The following is an 18,880-nucleotide window of genomic DNA, read 5'->3' as shown; positions in this document are numbered from 1 at the left end:
CTGAATGAGAAGTTGCTTGTGAGAAGCGTCCCTGAAGAGGGACAGGGAAGGGGGGTGGAAAGGCGGGAGGGCACAGAATTGGATGGAGTATCTCCTCTCTACCGTGTGAAGCACCCAGCGATCCGAAGTTATATGGGACCATGCATGGTAGAAAGGGGATAGTCGGGAGGAAGAGGTACGGCGGGGTGAATTCAGTCTCTGGACTGGTGCGCCGACCTCGACCGCACCTTCAAAATGCCGGTTTAGGGCCAGAGGGCGGTTTGGGCTGGCTCTGATTAGCGGAGGGATGTTGTCTTCTCCTATTGCTCCGGTTCCTCCTCCTAGAGTTGTCCTGGCGGTTCTGCTGCTGGAACCTTTGAGGAGGTTGTGGGCAGAAGTGTCTCTGCTGAGTGGCCAAGAGTATGCAAGCCCAGGTCTGAGGGTGGCTCGGGAATCTTTTAGGCTGTGGAGCCGTTTGTCCGTCTTCTCTGAAAACAGAGTCTCACCCTCAAACGGGAGGTCCTGAATCATTTGTTGGACTTCGTAGGGTAGCCCTGAGACTTGCAACCAGGCCCCCTGTCACATAGCCCTGTCGCCATGACTCTTGTGGCAGCGTCTGCAGCATCTAAGGTTGCCGGCAATGAAGCGCAGGAGACTAATTTTCCTTCTTCCACCAAGGTGGTGAACTCAGACCAAGAGTCTGAAGGGACGAGCTCCGTGAACTTAGCCATGGAAGCACAGGTGTTATAAGAGTACCTACACACAATGGCCTGCTGGTTAGCAATATGGAGTTGTAAACCACTGGTGGAGTAGATTTTCCTACCCACGAGGCGTTTACTGTCCCTGTTCTTTGGGTAAGGATCTTGGAAACCTTGTCTCTCCCGCTGGTTAGCCCCGTCAACGACCAACGATTCCGGAGGTGAATGGGAGTAGAGATGCTCAAAGCCTCTGGAAGGGACAAAATAGCAGTGCTCATTGCATTTGGCAGTGGGTGGTAGAGATGCTGGTGTCTGCCATAGAGTTTTGGAGGTGTCCACCACCGTCTTTATGAGGGGTAATGCTACCTGTGAGGGCCCTGAGGGTGCTAGGATGTCCACCGTGGGATCCGTGTCCTCAACCACCTCCTTGGCCTTGATGCCCAAGCCTTGGGCAGCCCTGCGGGGCGACTGCTGTAGAACTCTGTTGTCCTCTAACGCAGGAGCTATGGACGACCCAGCCAAACGAGGAGGAGGAAGCATGTGCCGGTGGTGGAAGCTCCCTGCCCCCGATGGGTCACGTGATTCCCAGGGCAGCGTTGGAGGAGGTGGTGCCAATGATGGTGACGGGGCCGAAGGCGGCATAGTCGGTGTCAGCATCAGGCTCACAGGAAGGATCTGCATCGGCATGCTCACAGGAGCAGCCGAGGTCGGGGGGCCCGGTGTCTGAATTGAAGTCAACGTCGACCAGGGTGTAGGCGTGGGAGACGGGTGTGTCGATGTCGTAAAGGCCAATGCCGAAGTCGGAGCTGAGCACGGTGCCGGAGTCAACGACGGTGCTGGAGGGAAAGGCGTCGGGACTGTAGGCGCCAGGTGCGGATGTGCGGTGGAAGGCGGCATGACAGTAGCAGAGGTGACTGAAGACATTGCTGAGCATGGGCCCTGGGTTCCTCCCTGGCCCTGGTGATAAGCCCAGGGAATCCAGAAGGACCATTGAGGTGGATTCTGCCACTGCGGAGGCCACACCTGCTGCTCCCTTCTATCTCTGCCCGATCTCGTTCTATGGCTTCTGCTGGTACTTGAGCGGTAGGAGTCGGGCTCTGACTCTGAGGTCTCAGACACTGAAGACCATGGAGGAGCTGATCCTTGGTGCCTCAAAAGTTGAGAGCTCGAGGAGCAGGAAGGCTCTCTGTGGGAGCGTGTAGGTGCCGATAGACAAGGCGAAGGGGAGTGCCTCGACATCATAGCCAGCTTTCCCTTGGAATGCACTGGAGGACGGGGCTCCGTTAGCGCTGAGGGTTCCTCCCTGGCAGGTGAGAACGGTGCCATCAGGTGGAGGATATCTCTGGTGGCCTGGTAAGCTTCCGGCATGGACGGGAGCTGAAGCTGCTGCATAGGCGCCAGAGATTGAGGTGGGGCCGGACTCGACTACCTCACCTGGGCAGGAGTCAACACAGCCCTGGAAGGAGATGCCGAGGAGTGGCCCGCGTGGGGTCGCACTTCTTGAGGCTTAGCCGGAGGAGAATGGTCGTCCGGCTTTTTCTTCTTTTGCAGCACTGGTGAATGGGAGCGGTGCCTACTATCAGATGGGCCCTGTGAGGAGCCGTGGAGGTGACGAACGTCCCTGGAGGAGTCCTTCCTCGGCACCAAAGTCGCCAACTGCGCTGGGGCACTCCGTGTCGAGGACGTCGTTGGGGTCGGGTCTCTTGAGCCCGGGTTGGAGTGGGGGCACAAGGCTGCCTCCATGAGGATCACCATCAGCTGCTGTTCCCATTCTTTAAGTGTTCTTGGGCAGAACTTGCGGCAGATCTTGCAACAATCTTTCTGATGGGTCTCCCCCAGGCACCTAAGACACGATGAGTGTGGACCACTCTTAGGCATGCGCTTGGCGCAAGCCACGCAGTTCTTAAATCCCAGGGACTGCGGCATGCCATGGTGCTGGGGCTGGGGGGGAGGGAACTCCCCAACTACTATACTGTACTAAACTTTTAACTGGTATTAACTATCTAATTATATACACAGAATAACAAAGAGAACTTGCTGAGCAAGAGCCAAGGGAAGTTCCAGCTACCGTCACTGGCGGTAAGAAGGAACTGAAGGGGTGGCAGGCAGGGCTATATATTAGGTGCCATGAGGGCGCGACTCCAGAGGGTGCCCAGGCCGACCCAACAGATGCTGTTAATGGAAAGATCTTCTGGCCAACGTGCATGTGTGTGTGTACACACCTGATTGGAATTGATATGAACAAGCACTTGAAGAAGAACCCCTTAGTCCTCTTTTCTTTAAGGTAAACAGTCAATCTCTCTCAACCCTTCTTTTTCTGTTACATTTGTTTTGAAGTAGGGTGGGCATATCTGAACACAATACGCCAGGAGGGTGTCCCATTACTTTTATAATGGCATTATAATTCAGTATCATTCCACATGCATATAACACTTTTTATTCATGCCTGCATGCTCTTTCTGAGCACTTTCTGCACATTGAGCAGAGGTTTCATAACACTGCCCTCAGTCACATTGAGGGCTATTTCCTGAGTGATTAATAGTTTATTTAAAACACAGTAATCGATATGAGTAGTTCACTTTATTCCTTTAATTGATATTGCCTGTGTCATGATTGAGTCCCATCTCACAGTTGTGCTTTTTCCCCCCACACAACCAGGGCGCTGGTATATCCAAGAAGGCTGGCTTATGGTGGTGCCCACAAAGGGTGAAGAAGTGAAGCGTAAGATGTTCTTCCTCTTCTCCGATATCTTGGTTGCGACGAAGCCCTGCCATCCACTGCATCCCCTGAATTCAGACAAGTTTTCTTGCCAGGCAGTCTATCCACTTAACCAGTGCACAGTGGACAAAGTGTTTGGCCATACCCAGAGCCAAGGAGGGCTGCTCAGTGTAAGTTTCTCTCAGTTTCTGGCTGCAGCTCCTACAGCCCTCATTTCCACCCCCACCCACAAACACATCCTGATCTAAAATAGAATTAATATGAGAGAGGATAGTGGGTGTAACTGACCCCTGTGGCTGAGGCCGTGATGGGGAGAGCCAAGGTGAGTCTCTTAATTGCTGCAGGAGCAGCAGACTAGAGAGGGTAAAATAGTGGCAGTGATAAATATAAAGAGCTAGATTGTACTAGGGAGGCTTCACTGCAGGTGGAAGAGTGAGGGAGTGAAGAGCCCATATCACTTCTGTGGGAGGCACAGTTCCTCTCTGACCTCCCTGGTGTGCAGCTTGCTCCCACTACTGTACTTGTTTTGCTCAGGGTAGGGGCATGGCCCCTTGCCCCCTTAGGAGTGCACAGAGGAAGCAGTGCCTGGGCTCTGCTCATTGTGCTATCCCCATGCATCCACAAAGAGGCTACTTCCAAACTGGCCCCAAGGCAGCATGGTAAGTAAAAGGCAACAGAGTGGTCACTAGGGCTTGGCTCATCTGAAATCCTGCCAGATAACATGTGGAGAGATTCTTTGGAACTGTTGCCAAGGGTGGAGCTCCTCCTCCTGGCTGCTTTTCTTTCTTCCCCCATGTCTTTTCAGTGAAGGATCTGCCTTTTGGCTGCAAGGACTTCTCCTGTTAGGGGTTATTATACCTTGGGTAGAAGCATCCCAGAGGTCATTTGAAGTGCCTACAGTTAGAAAAACGTCTCCTGACTTGTCCCAATAATGCTAAAGCAAATTGGTCTATTTACATTTAAACTAAGACCCTGTGCTGCCATTTATAGTTACTTCTGAGAAGAGAGCCACATTAAAATGCAGTACAGAGAGTGAGGTCTCCTGGGCCCTACTGGATTCACCACAGACTTGCTCTGTGATCTTGAGCAAGAGGCTTCCTTTCTGGGCTAGTTTCTCAATGTATAAGGTAAATCTGTAAATGAAGACACCTCTATCATGAGAGGAGAGCTTTTCCTGTCAGCATAGTTAATTCACCTCCCCAAGAAGTGGTAGCTATGTCAGCCGGAGAAACTCTCCTGTTGACATAGCGCTGTAACAGCAGGGATTGCTCCGTAAGGGCTGGAGGGCCTGGGGCTAGCCAGCCCTTATTAGTACAGAGGCACACCTGGATTAGATCAGGTAATCCCTTATATAAAGTACAAGTGGCTGCAGTGAAGTGTGAAGCTCAATAAACTGAAAGAAGAAAGAGGCTCCTACAGAGAAGACCTTGACACCAGGGGGTTTGGAACCAGAGCTAGAAACCTGAGGCTCAAGACACATAGGGCCTGCATGTGGTCTGCCAATGTAGGAAAGGCCCCAGGCAGGCAGGCCCGGGCACAGGGTAAATTGGAGCCTGCTGAGAGTGAGTAGGCTCTAGCCAAAAGATCTGTGATGTGGGATTTCCCTGCTGAGACTATAGCCAGGAAAAGCCTGGGGACCCAACAAGAAGGTAAAACCAATGGAGTGTTTTAGAACTTGCAGGGGATTTTTTGAACTTTATTATGTGAACAAATTTGGACATATGCCCCCAGAAGGGGTGGTGAATGGACAAGAAAAGCCTGTGTGGAGTTCAAGAAATCATTTGAGGGGGAATCTGAGACAGGCTGCCCGTAGTGTATCCCCAAGGCCATGACGGGGCACATGGCATGCAGCTAGCCCCATTACAAGGGATTATATTTAAGCAGTGACTTCACTCTGTGTATAAAACACCATTGTGAAAATCCTGGCTCTATGGAGAGCTCTGTGGCAAAGGCAGGCAAGATGGGACATGGTGGGAAGACCAGAAGGAATACCTTTAAAGAGAGTTTATTTTGGATCACTCCTTACGAGCTGTATGGGGGAAGTAGTCTGACCGCAACTTGAACTTGGGGCGAGTGGTGGATTGAATAACAAGGATGTTCAATTCAGTGGGGCAGCGTGGATTAAGGGACAGATACTGGAGTATGAACAGAGTATCAAGGGTGGCATTGATTTACTACCTCCATAGGGTGCTGGGAGGAATATTTAATTGTGTGAAGTATTTTGAGATCATCAGCTGGAATGGAACAGAGTAGGGCAGGTCTGTTTCTGTGCCAGTATAGCCTGGAGCTGGACAGCCTTGTTGCTTTTCTATTGCAAAAGGAAGATTACAGAAATGTGTAGGATGGGATGAGGTGCTGGTTGTTTCTGTGGCAGGGCTGCTGTCTGGGGCAAAGGAAATGTTAAAGATGGGTGTTGGACTCAACGCCTTTCTCCTTCTGTTCTGTTCCTTCCCCCTGAAACATCTGGCCCTGGCTGCTACTGGAAGATATACTAGACTAGAGGAATAATTGGTCTGACCAAGTGTAGCTATTATGTTCTCTTCTTTCAGCTCTCCTTTCCCCACAAGACACTGCTGCTGATGTCGAGCAACCAGGAGGATATTAACAACTGGTATCTGAATCTGACAACTGCTATCAGGTAGGTCTTATCTGCTTTCTGTTGTTCAGTAGGTGACATTTTTTTCTCTTAATGTGTACTTGTGGAGTAGGAGGTGAGACAGTGCACCAAAGTGATCATGTGGGCTTCTGGAAGTGTATCCACAAGATGAGTGGCTATAGTACCAGGCTGATTGTGGGAAGGAAAGGGAGCTTTGACTCTGAAGGCAAGCCTTAGAAGGAATAATCTCATGGTGCGGGTGAACAAAATGTTAGAGTGGGTTTTTCCTCGTTTGTTCTTTTCCCTAGGCAGCTGAAAGCCAGGCCCACCTTTGTACACCAGAAGGAATACCTGACAGAACAACCTGTCAGCTCAAGAGATACCCACACAGTCCAGGAAATGTGCCAGGATTTATGAGAGCAAAGGTGTGTGTCAATGTTCCCTCTAATTTTTTATGTCCATGTACGGAATTAATTTTAAGTGTACCAAAATGGAGGTGATGTGTGGCAGGGGTGGGGCTGAGGGGTTTGGAGTTTGGGAGGGGGCTCAGGGCTGGGGCAGAGGGTTAGTGTGCGGGTGGGCGAGGGCTCTGGAGCGTGGTCAGGGATGAGGGGTTCTGGAGGGGGCTCAGGGCTAGGGCAGAGAGTGGGGTGCAGGCTCTGGCTGGGGTTGTGGGCTCTGGGTTGGGGGGTTCAGGGTGTACGCTGCCCTGGGACTGCAGCAGGGAGAAAGGACTCCCCCCAGCCCTCTCTCAGCATAGCAGCTTGGGGCTGGGGAGAGGTGCCTCTCCCCAGCCGTGATGGCTCCGGCAGGGCGCCTCTGCTGCGTGGTCATGCAGCTTACAGAGAACTTAGGTGTGTGTATTGTGGGGATACACAAAAAGTGGACCTGTGTGACAGATGATACCCTTGTGTTCACACCCTACACACTACTGTAATAATGTTTGTACAAGTATGCCTTTTAAGGTATCATTTAAAAACTTGTAATTTGATGATCAGTAGTATCATGGCAAAATGCACGCAGCAGCATTATATGTGACGTTACAAGCATAAACTGAGATTGTGACTATAAAAGTATATTTTCCAGATAAGTTTGGGAAGTGGCCAAAGCAGTTCGTCAGAGATACCTCAGCCAGGTGTAAACAAGGCTGATGGACATTACCTGCTAAATGGCCATTCTTTGGCAGGAAAGGGGACGGGCAAAAATCTTTATCTTAGCAAAAAAACAGCATGGAGTTCCTTCCACACAAATGGCCTGTCACCTTGCTCCCGCCTGGAAATGCTCCCAAAGGGGGCAGAGAACTCTCTCTCCATTCCCATCGCATTTTCTGCATCTGACAAAACAAAGGAAGCGGCCATTGGACTCTGGGGGAGGGGTCCTTATGTAAAGAGTTTGGTCAGCAAGACTGCTGAAAGCATGTGGTGAGAAATCTTTGTTTTGAATATAATCTATTGTTAGGCACCAGGGATTGTTTTATTTTTCTTGTAACCATTTCTGACTTTTATGGCTCATTACTCGTACTCACTTAAAATCCATCTTTGTAGTTAATAAACTTGTTTTATTGTTTTATCTAATCCACTGTGGTTTGTTGAAATGTTTGGATAGCTATTTAAAATAATAAACTGACATTGTTATTCCTTTCAGGGAATAGACTTAATATATTTGTACTGGGCAGTATAAGACTGTAACAGGCCCACTCTACCCCCATCTTCTTCCCTGCAGAAACTACACAAGCTCCACCAGCTGTGCACTCAGTGACCTTTTATTTCTAGTTCCCACCACAGTCCCTATGAAATACAGTAACTCCTCACTTAGCATCATCCTGGTTAATGTTTCGTTGCTGATCAATTAGAGAACATGCTCATTTAAAGTTGCGCAGTGCTCCCTTATAACGTTGTTTGGCAGCCGCCTGCTTTGTCCACTGCTTGCAGAAAGAGCAGCACATTGGAGCCAGCTGGTGGGGGCTTAGAACCAGCATGGACAGGCAGCCCCCCATCAGCTCCCCTAAGTTCCCTGTGCGGCAGCCGCCTAGCAGGCTATCAGTTGCCGGCAGTTCAGCTGTCCCTCCCTCCTCCCACTGCCCTGAGCTGCTCCCGGGAGCCTCCTGCTTGCTGTGTGAGGGGGAAGAGGGGTGCTAATGTCAGGGTGTTCCTCTTCACAGAGGTTGGGGGCGGGGACATGACAGGGCTTAGGACTGAGGGAGCTTGCTGGCAGCAGCTGCTATCTCAACTTGCTGATCTACTTAAAAAGGCAATGTACTTAGAGTGGTGTCAGCATACTTAAAGGGGCAATGTGCGTCTCTCTCATGCACACTGTCTCTCTCTGTCATGCTGTCTCCCCTCCCTCCGTGCTGCCTTGTAGAATGTGAGGCTACATTAACGTGTTAACCCTCAAGGGCTCAGCCGAGTGCTAGTTCATCATTTAGCAGTAAGGCATTCCCTGGGAAATATCCCACCCTCTAACTCTACCTCAACCAAGCTTCACAATCATCAGTGCTGTGTACAGTATTAAATTGTTTGTTTAAAACTTATACTGTCTATATATAACAAAAATAGTCTTTTGTCTGGCATAAAAAAATTCCCTGGAACCTAACCCCCACCCCCCCATTTACATTCATTCTTATGGGGAAATTGGATTCACTTAACATCATTTCGCTTAAAGTAGCATTTTTCAGGAACATAACTACAACGTTAAGCGAGGAGTTACTGTAGTCTAGTTACAATGTTAACAGAGCTTTTGGCTCTCTCACCAAGATGTAAGGGGAACAGAGGCAGCAGGTTTAAAACAACAAAAAGGAAGTATTTTGTCACAAAACGCATAGTCAACTTGTGGAACTCTTTGCCAGAGGAAGTTGTGAAGGCCAAGAATGTAACAGGGTTAAAAAAAGAACTAGATAAGTTCATGGAGGATAGGTCCATCAATGGCTATTAGCCAGGATGGGCAGGGATGGTGTCTCTAGTCTCTCTTTGCCAGAAGCTGGGCATGGGCGATTGGATGGCTCACGGGATGATTACCTGTTCTGGTCATTCCCTCTGGGGCACCTGGTATTGGCCACTGTTGGAAGACAAGATACTAGGCCTACATGGGCCTTTGGTCTGACCAAGTATTGCCACTCTTATGTTCTTATAGAATGCATGCATAACCTTTCAAACTCAATACCACAGTAGCCAAGAGCTTAGTTGGAATTTAAAAGGAAAATGTATACTTAGAAGGATAAAAACAAGTCAGAGTTACATTAGCATTCAGATCACAGGCTAATCTCAGACATGGGTTAAGGATACTTCCCTTATACAAAAGTTATGTCATAGTTGACTACTTCAGCCAACTCCTTTTTCTGAAGCATTTGGTACTAATTCAGGTGGACCAGAAATCTGAACTGATCTGTCAATTCCCATGTTCTGTAATAGCAGCATCTTGGCTTGTCTGATAGTTGCTGTCCTCTCAAAGTGCCACCTTAGTGATAAGGATGCCTGGTTCATAGAATCATAGGGTTAGAAGGGACCACAAGTCATCTAGTCTAACCCCCACCAAGATGCAGGATCTGTTGTGTCTAAGGCATCCAACCTCCAACCTCCTTTTGAAAACCTTCCTGAGATCTTGTGAAAGTTCTTGTGAAAGGATTCATGGAGGCAGTGGTGGAGGTTTAGGTTGGATATTCGGAAAAACTGTTTCACTAGGAGGGTGGTGAAGTGGTGGAATCTCCTTCCTTGAAGGTTTTTAAGGTCAGGCTTGACAAAGCCCTGGCTGGGATGCTTTGAGCAGGGGGTTGGACTAGATGACCTTGAGGTCCCTTCCAACCCTGATATTCTGGGATTCTATGAAAGTGTTTGTGTCATTGACTAAGTTTAAAAACAAGCACAGCACTGTAGCCATAAGGACAGTTTTACAGTCACCCTTATGTTGAACAAGCACTAGCATTTTCCACATAGACAAATGCTTAAATTTTTTCCACCAGCTTCATATACCAGCACGTCAAGTTCTTTTTTTTTTTAGGTTAGTGCATGTGATTTGTACTGCAGGAGCACCTACAGGCATCAGTGAGAGATGGACTCGATGGTGCAGTGTTCAGTAAAGACAGAGTGTGTCCTTTCCCAGAACTCATTTTTAAACTGTAGCCTTAGATCAGCAACAACATAAATAACAGCATGTGTGCTGCTGGAAGAAATGCTTCATTAGCATAAACTGTACATTAAAAAAACTGTCACCTGTTTACAGTCAAAGTTGGAATTAGGTTATTAGGTTGCCTCTTCACTATATTTATCTAGGAAAGGAACACTTTGATTAATAATGAAGAAGGCAAGAGTGATCCAAGTGGCCAGGGTTAATCATACAGTAACATAAGAACGGCCGTACCGGGTCAGACCAAAGGTCCATCTAGCCCAGTATCTGTCTACCGACAGTGGCCAATGCCAGGTGCCCCAGAGGGAGTGAAGCTAACAGGCAGTTATCAAGTGATCTCTCTCCTGCCATCCATCTCCATCCTCTGACAAACAGAGGCTAGGGACACCATTCCTTACCCATCCTGGCTAATAGCCATTTATGGACTTAACCACCATGAATTTATCCAGTTCTCTTTTAAACGCTGTTATAGTCCTAGCCTTCACAACCTCCTCAGGCAAGGAGTTCCACAAGTTGAATGTGCACTGCATGAAGAAGAACTTCCTTTTATTTGTTTTAAACCTGCCGCCTATTAATTTCATTTGGTGACCCCTAGTTCTTGTATTATGGGAATAAGTAAATAACTTTTCCTTATCCACTTTCTCAACATCATTCATGATTTTATATACCTCTATCATATTCCCCCTTAGTCTCCTCTTTTCCAAGCTGAGGAGTCCTAGCCTCTTTAATCTTTCCTCATATGGGACCCTCTCCAAACCCCTGATCATTTTAGTTGCCATTTTCTGAACTTTTTCTAGTGCCAGTATCTTTTTTTGAGGTGAGGAGACCACATCTGTACACAGTATTCGAGATGTGGGCGTAACATGGATTTATATAAGGGCAATAATATATTCTGTCTTATTCTCTATCCCCTTTTTAATGATTCCTAACATCCTGTTTGCTTTTTTGACCGTCTCTGCACACTGCGTGGACATCTTCAGAGAACTATCCACGATGACTCCACGATGATCTTTTTCCTGACTCGTTGTAGCTAAATTAGCTCCCATCATATTGTATGTATAGTTGGGGTTATTTTTTCCAATGTGCATTACTTTACATTTATCCACATTAAATTTCATTTGCCATTTTGTTGCCCAGTCACTTAGTTTTGTGAGATCTTTTTGAAGTTCTTCACAGTCTGCTTTGGTCTTAACTATCTTGAGCAGTTTAGTATCATCTGCAAACTTTGCCACCTCACTGTTTACCCCTTTCTCCAGATCATTTATGAATAAATTGAATAGGACTGGTCCTAGGACTGACCCTTGGGGAACACCACTAGTTACCCCTCTCCATTCTGAGAATTTACCATTAATTCCTACCCTTTGTTCCCTGTCTTTTAACCAGTTCTCAGTCCATGAAAGGACCTTCCCTTTTATCCTATGACAGCTTAATTTACGTAACAGCCTTTGGTGAGGGACCTTAAAACTCACAACCCTGGGTTTAGTAGGCCAATGCTCAAACCACTGAGCTATCCCTCCCTCTTGTCGAAGGCTTTCTGGAAATCTGTCACGGAGTGTGGGGGAGTCCGGCTCTGCACCCCTCTTCCTGGGACTCACAGTGACTCTCAGCCAGCCAGTAAAACAGAAGGTTTATTGGACAACAGGAATGCAGGATACAGCAGAGCTTGGAAATATGGCCAGGACCCCTCAAACGGGTCCTTCTGGAGGTGCAGGGAGCTTAGTTCCCAGCTTGGGATTCCCTGCACTGCACCCCCCAGCCCCAAACCGAAACTGACCCAACCCTCTCCAGCCAGCTCTCTCCTTTGTCTAGCTTCCCGGGCAAAGCTGTTGACCTCCCCTCCCCCCGCCTAGCTCAGGTTACAGGTTCAGGTATTGTCCATCACCTAAAGTCCTCCCCGGCTCTCCCATCCCACACACAGTCCCTACACCATCACATCTCTCCCCTCTTTGAGACTGAACTGAGCAGGGTCACTCTGCCCAGTGACCTGGGGAAGTTCAGGGCCCCCTCTCCGGGACAGTGTGTCCGCTATCAGGTTGGCACTTCCCTTCACATGGACCACGTCCATGTCATAGTCCTGCAGGAGCAGGCTCCACCTCAGGAGCTTGGCGTTGGCTCCTTTCATCTGGTGCAGCCAGGTCAGGGGAGAGTGGTCGGTGTACACGGTGAAGTGGCACCCAAAGAGATATGGCTCTAGTTTCTTAAGGGCCCACACCATGGCCAGGCATTCCTTCTCAATGGCCGCATAGTTCTGCTCCCGGGGTAGCAACTTCTTGCTCAGGTACACGATGGGGTCTCTCTCCCCCTTTTCATTCTCCTGCATTAACACTGCCCCCAGTCCCGTGTCTGAGGCATCAGTGAACACCATAAAGGGCTTGTCAAAATTTGAGTTTGCCAAAACTGGGCCACTAACCAGAGCCTCCTTCAGCGCCCGGAGAGCCTGCTGGCACCGCTCAGTCCAGACCACCTTGTCTGGCTTCCCCTTCTTGCACAGCTCAGTGATGGGAGCGGCTATGGCGCTAAAGTGGGGCACGAACCTTCGATAGTACCCCACCATCCCGATAAAGGCCTGGACCTGCTTTTTGGTATGGGGAGCGGACCAGTGTCTGATCACCTCCACCTTGGCTGGTTCTGGCTTTAGGCAGCCGCTCCCCACCCGATGGCCCAGGTAAGATACTTCAGCCATCCCCACCTTGCTCTTCTCAGCGTTTACGGTTAACCCAGCCTCTCTGAGTCAGTCCAGCACTTGTCTAACCTGGGACACGTGGTTCTCCCAGGTCTGGCTGAAGACGCAGATGTCGTCAATATACGCCACAGCAAAACTCTCCATCCCCCTCAGTAGCTGATCCACCAGGTGCTGGAAGGTGGCCGGCGCTCCCTTGAGGCCGAAGGGCAGGGTCAGAAACTCGTAGAGCCCCAGAGGGCTGATAAAGGCCGATTTCAGCCTGGCATCCGTGTCCAGCGGCACTTGCCAGTAGCTCTTTGTAAGATCCATGGTGGTGAGGTACCGAGTGCCTCCCAGCCTGTCTAGGAGCTCATCAGGCCTGGGCATGGGGTAGGCATCAGATACAGTGATGGCATTGAGCTTTCGATAGTCCACACAGAACCAGATCGACCCGTCCTTCTTGGGGACCAGCACCACTGGCGAGGCCCAAGGGCTGGCGGACGGCTGGATCACCCCCAAGGCCAGCATGTCCCTGACCTCTCTTTCTAGGTCCTGGGCAGGTTTCCTGGTGACCCGAAAAGGGGAGCATCTTATAGGGGGGTGTGACCCGGTCTCCACCCGGTGGACAGTCAAATTAATGCGCCCAGGCTGGTTGGAAAACAGCTGTTGGTATAGATGCAGCACCCCTCGGATCTCAGCATGCTGGGCCGGGGTCAGCTGATTAGAGAGGGGAATCGCCTCCAGGGGGGAACCAGCTTTTGTCCCTGGGAATAGATCCATTAAAGGGTCATCTCCCTGCTCCTCCCAGTGTCCACGCACGGCCAACACCACATTCCCCCTGTCATAGTATGGCTTCATCATATTCACATGGTACACCCGGTGGTGGTGCGCCCGGTTCGACAGCTCCACCACATAGTTTACCTCATTTAGTTGCTTGATAACCTTGAAGGGCCCTTCCCAGGCAGCTTGGAGTTTGTTTTTCCTCAAGGGGATGAGAACCATCACTTGATCCCTGGTGGCGAAGGTGCGGGCCCGCGCCGTGCGGTCATACCAGACCTTCTGCTTCCTCTGGGCTTGGGCCAGATTCTCCCTGGCCAGGCCCATGAGCTCGGCAAGTCTTTCCCGAAAGGTCAGGACATACTCCACCACTGACTCTCCATCGGGAGCGGCCTTCCCCTCCCATTCGTCTCTCATCAGGTACAGGGGCCCCCTTACCCGCCTTCCATATAACAGTTAGAAAGGTGAAAACCCAGTAGATTCCTGGGATACCTCCCTGTACGTGAACAGCAGGTGAGGTAAGTACTTTTCCCAGTCCTGTGGGTGCTGGTTCATAAATGTTTTTAGCATCATCTTTAGCGTCCCGTTGAACCTCTCCACCAGCCCGTTGGACTGGGGGTGATATGCTGAGGCCCAGTTGTGCCGGACCCCACATTTCTCCCACAGGAACTGAAGCAGGGTCGACATGAAGTTGGACCACTGGTCCGTTAGGACTTCCTTGGGGAACCCCACTCGGCTGAAAATGGTCAGCAGCGCATCTGCCACGGTGTCTGCTTCGATAGAGGACAAGGCCACCGCCTCTGGGTAGCGAGTGGCGAAATCTACCACCACCAGGATGTATTTCTTCCCTGACCGGGTCGCCTTGCTGAGAGGTCCCATTATGTCCATGGCCACCTTCTGGAAAGGTTCTTCTATGATGGGGAAAGGCCTCAAAGCTGCTTTCCCCTTGTCCCGGGCCTTCCCCACCCTCCGGTAGGGGTCACAGGATCGGCAGTACTGTCGGACATGGGTAAAGACCCCAAGCCAGTAAAAGTTCTGTAGCAGCCTCTGCCTGGTGCACCGGATTCCCTGGTGCCCCGCGACGGGGATGTCATGGGCCAGGTACAGGAGCTTGTGGCGAAACTTCTGGGGAACCACCAGCTGCCTCCTGATCCCCCATGACTCTGCTTCCCCGGGGGGAGCCCATTCTTGGTACAGGAACCCCTTCTCCCACAGGAACCTCTCCTTGCAACCTCTCCTCATGGTCTGTACCGCACTGAGGTCGGCCAGGTCCCTTGGCCTCCGCAAGGAGGGATCTTTCTGCAACTCGGCCTGGAACTCAGCAGCTGGGACAGGGATGGGGACCTGCTCTCTCCCGCTGGCTGGGTCTGAGGCCACAGCCTCTCTGAGCCGTGTCTCTGGGCGTTCCCTCCCCACCAGGTTAGGGTCCTGCACCTCGGGCAGGGTACCTTCCCCGTTGTCAGGGCGCAGTGCCCTGCGTCAACTCTGACTACAGCTTGGCCAGACCTCCAGGTCCTCCCCCATTAACACCTCCGTGGGCAAATGTGGGTGTACCCCCACGTCCTTGCGGCCCTCCTTGGCCCCCCATTTCAGGTGTACCCTTGCCACGGGCACCTTGAATGGGGTCCCGCTCACACCCATCAGGGTCAAGTAGGTGTTGGGCACCATCCGCTCTGGGGCCACCACCTCGGGCCGGGCCAGTGTCACCTCTGCACCCGTGTCCCAGTACCCAGTGACCTTCCTCCCATCTACCTCCAGGGGAACAAGGCACTCTCTCTGGAGGGTTAGCCCCGTGCCCACCCTATAAACCAAAAACCTGGAGCATCTAGCCCTCCAGAGGAGCTGACCTGGGGCCCTCCTCCCTCCTTTGCAGGTGGTATGCGGCCAGATCCCCTTTCCTGCGAACGCTGCCCCTCATCCGTCTGGGTCTCTACGAAGTTAACCTGGTGTGGGGTCGGTCTGCTCAGTCTGTCCTTGAGCCTGGGGCACTGGGACCATATGTGGCCCCTCTGGCCACATTGATAGCAGCTCATGTCCCATAGGTCACCTCGAACCGGTCGGTTGTCCCTGACGCTGGGCATTCCTCTTGGGAGGGGGTTCTCCCTATTCCCACTTTGGGAGGTCCCAGGATGAGACACTCTCTGCATCGCGGCGAGCCTGTTCCTTTGGGGCTCCTCCCTGCCACCCCCTGACTGGCTCTTCACAAAGTCATCAGCCAGCCGCCCTGCATGTTGCGGGTTCTCTGGCTTTTGGTCCCTCAACCACAGCCTCAGGTCGGATGGGCACCACTCATAGAGTTGTTCCAGTACCAGCAGTTTAACCAGGTCCCCCTTTGTCTGGGCCCCATCTGCCCACTTGCTGGCGTATCCCTCCATGCGGACGGCTAGTTGCAGATATGAGACCTCAGGGGTTTTATGCTGACTCCGGAACCTCTCCCGGTACATCTCAGGAGTCAGCCCAAACTCGCGCAGCAGGGCCTGTTTGAATAGTTCGTAGTTCCCTTTCTCCGCCTCTTCCAGTTGGAGGTACAATGCCACGGCCTTGGGGTCCAGTAAGGGGGTGAGAATCCGGAGCCTGTCCGCAGGATCTACCTGGTGCAGCTCACAGGCCGTCTCAAAGGCATCCAGGAAATCATCCATGTCCTTCCCCTCCTTACGCTGGGCCAGGATGCACTTATCAAAGCTCTGCGCAGTCCTGGGCCCCCCCTCACTCACCGCAGCCGGGAGCCCGCTGCCCCTCAGCCTCGCCAGCTCCAGCTCATGATGACGCTGTCGTTCTTCATGTTCCCTCTGTCTCGCTTCATGTTCCCTCTGTCTCTCCTCATGTTCTCTCTGTTTCTCACAATCCTCCAGCTCTCTCAGTTTTAGCTCTCTCCCCCATTCCAGCTGCTTGCGCTCCACGGATGCCGAGTGTCGCCGGGACGATCCCCTGCTAGTCGGGGGGGTCACGGTGCCCTCAGTAGTCACTGGCCTCCTCCTCCCCCTCCCCCTCGGCATAGGAATGGGGGCTCTCGGGAAGCCCTCAATCGCTGGCTGACCACTCCCAGCAGGGACAGACACTGGTGCCTGTGCTGCATCTGCCAGGCTGCTTCCCTCAGAGACAGGGATCAGTTCACTCACGTGATCTCCCTCCTCTAGCTGCACAATCAGCTGGTCTTTGGTGAGCCTCCCTCTGCACAGCCCCCTCTGCTTGCACAGCTCCACCAGGTCGCACTTATGCCGCTTGGCATACATCTTTCTGCTGGCCATTCGCAGGCTGGGGTGCTCACCGCTCCCCATGGTTTCCAGGAGGACCCCTAGTGTGCCAGTCCTTGAGGTCACCACCTCTCTGCCAGGGTTGAGCTGCAGACTCCTCCGCCCATGGGACTGCTCGCTGTGATCCCCCGGGGGACCCTGTTACTGCAAAGTCCTTCTCACTGGGCACACACTCCCAGGGGTTTATCACCCCTACAATCACCCCTTCATTTTACTGCTCCCCAGTCACTTACTGCAGGAAGCACCGTCCACGGGGTGCAGTAGATCCCACCACTGCCACCAGTTGTCACGGAGTGTGGGGGAGTGCGGCTCTGCACCCCTCTTCCTGGGATTCTCAGTGACTCTCAGCCAGCCAGTAAAACAGAAGGTTTATTGGACAACAGGAATGCAGGATACAGCAGAGCTTGGAAATACGGCCAGGACCCCTCAAACGGGTCCTTCTGGGGGTGCAGGGAGCTTAGATCCCAGCTTGGGATTCCCTGCACTGCACCCCCCAAACCGAAACTGACCCAACCCTCTCCAGCCAGCTCTCTCCTTTGTCTAGCTTACCGGGCAAAGCTGTTGACCTCCCCTCCCCCCGCCTAGCTCAGGTTACAGGCTCAGGTATTGTCTATCACCTAAAGTCCTCCCCGGCTCTCCCATCCCCCACACAGACAGTCCCTACTCCATCACAAAATCTAAGTACACTATGTCCACTGGATCCCCCTTGTCCATGTTTGTTGACCCTTTAAGAATATAAAAATGACCATACTGGGTCAGACAAATGGTCTGTCTAGCCCATTGCCAATGCCAGGTGCTTCAGAGAGAATGAACAGAACAGGTAATCATCAAGTGATCCATCCTGTCACCCATTTCCAGATTCTGGCAAAAGGAGGCTAGGGACACTTTAGAGCATGGTTTTGGATCCCTGCCCTTCCTGGCTAATAGCCATTGTTGCACCTATGCTACATGAACTTATCTAATTCTTTTTTGGACCCTTTATAGTATTGGCCTTCACAATATCCTCTGGCAGAGTTCCACAAGTTGACTGTGCATTGTGTGATGAAATACTTTTTTGTTTGTTTTAAACCTGCTGCCTATTAATTTCATTTGGTGACCCTTAGTTCTAGTGTTATGAGTAAATAACACTTTTGGTAGTTCTGAAGGCACTGGTTAGGTCAGTTTCATGTTAATAGAACTTAACAGTAACTGTAGGGTTCATGAAGGCTGCCCCCCTATCTGCTATTAGTAAGGCTGTGGCTATCCTAGATCCCTACCAACTGATCTATTCCTGTAAACCAGTGATCCTCAGACTGAGGCTCATGAGCTGCAAGGTGGCTCTTTAATGTGTCTCCAGCAGCTCTTTGCAGCACATAGGATATTAAAGTTATTAGTTTATTATGCTTAAAGAGTTACTATTAATGGAATGATGTCAGATTGGAAGGTAATAGGTAATAATTGGAGATATACCAATCTCCTAGAACTGGAAGGGACCTCAAAAGGTCATCGAGTCCAGCCCCCTGCCTTCACTAGCAGGACCAATTTTTGCCCCAGATCCCTAAGTGGCCCCCTCAAGGATTGAACTCACAACCCTGGGTTTAGCAGGCCAATGCTCAAACCACTGAGCTATCCCTCCCCCCAAGTGGAGGTCCCAAGTGGAGTTCCACAGGGATCTGTGCTGGGTCCGGTGTTGTTTAACATCTTTGTTAATTACTTGGATGTAGTAATAGAGAGCATACTGATCAAATAAGCTGGCGGGGGAAGCTAACACTTTGAAAGATAGAGCTAAAATTTAGAGGGATCTTGATAAATTGGAGAAGTGGGCTATAGACAACAAAATGAAATTCAGCAAAGATAAATGTAAGGTGCTACACTAAGTGAAGAAAAATCAAATGCATAAATACAGAATGGAGATAACTGGCTTGCTAGCAGCACTGCTTGGAAGGATTTGGCAGTTGTGGTGGATCACAACCTCCACATGAGTCACCAATGCAATGCTGTTGCAAAAAGAGCAAATGCAATTTTAGGTTGCATTAATAGAGGCATAACATGACAGTAATGAGAGGTGATAGTAGTGCTCTATTCAGCGGCTGTTAGG

The 18,880-nt window shown here is 50.9% G+C and overlaps 1 protein-coding gene across 1 annotated transcript in view; it reads left to right on the top strand.

Annotated features, from left to right (window-relative positions):
- Positions 1 to 7,565, top strand: part of ARHGEF39 (Rho guanine nucleotide exchange factor 39) — a 69,861-nt gene extending 62,296 nt beyond the window's left edge. The window contains exons 8-11 of the mRNA XM_045022428.1: positions 3,336 to 3,565; positions 5,945 to 6,033; positions 6,300 to 6,416; positions 7,078 to 7,565. Coding sequence (XP_044878363.1) covers positions 3,336 to 3,565; positions 5,945 to 6,033; positions 6,300 to 6,408 — 428 coding nt within the window. The 3' untranslated portion in view covers positions 6,409 to 6,416; positions 7,078 to 7,565. The remainder of the gene's footprint in view (positions 1 to 3,335; positions 3,566 to 5,944; positions 6,034 to 6,299; positions 6,417 to 7,077) is intronic.
- Positions 7,566 to 18,880: the final 11,315 nt, after the last annotated feature.

The sequence above is a fragment of the Mauremys mutica genome, chromosome 6 (assembly GCF_020497125.1).
Source record: "Mauremys mutica isolate MM-2020 ecotype Southern chromosome 6, ASM2049712v1, whole genome shotgun sequence".
Lineage (NCBI taxonomy): Eukaryota > Metazoa > Chordata > Testudines > Geoemydidae > Mauremys > Mauremys mutica.
The sequence above is the reverse complement of the archived record's forward strand: the minus strand, read 5'-3'. Positions and strand labels throughout refer to the sequence as shown.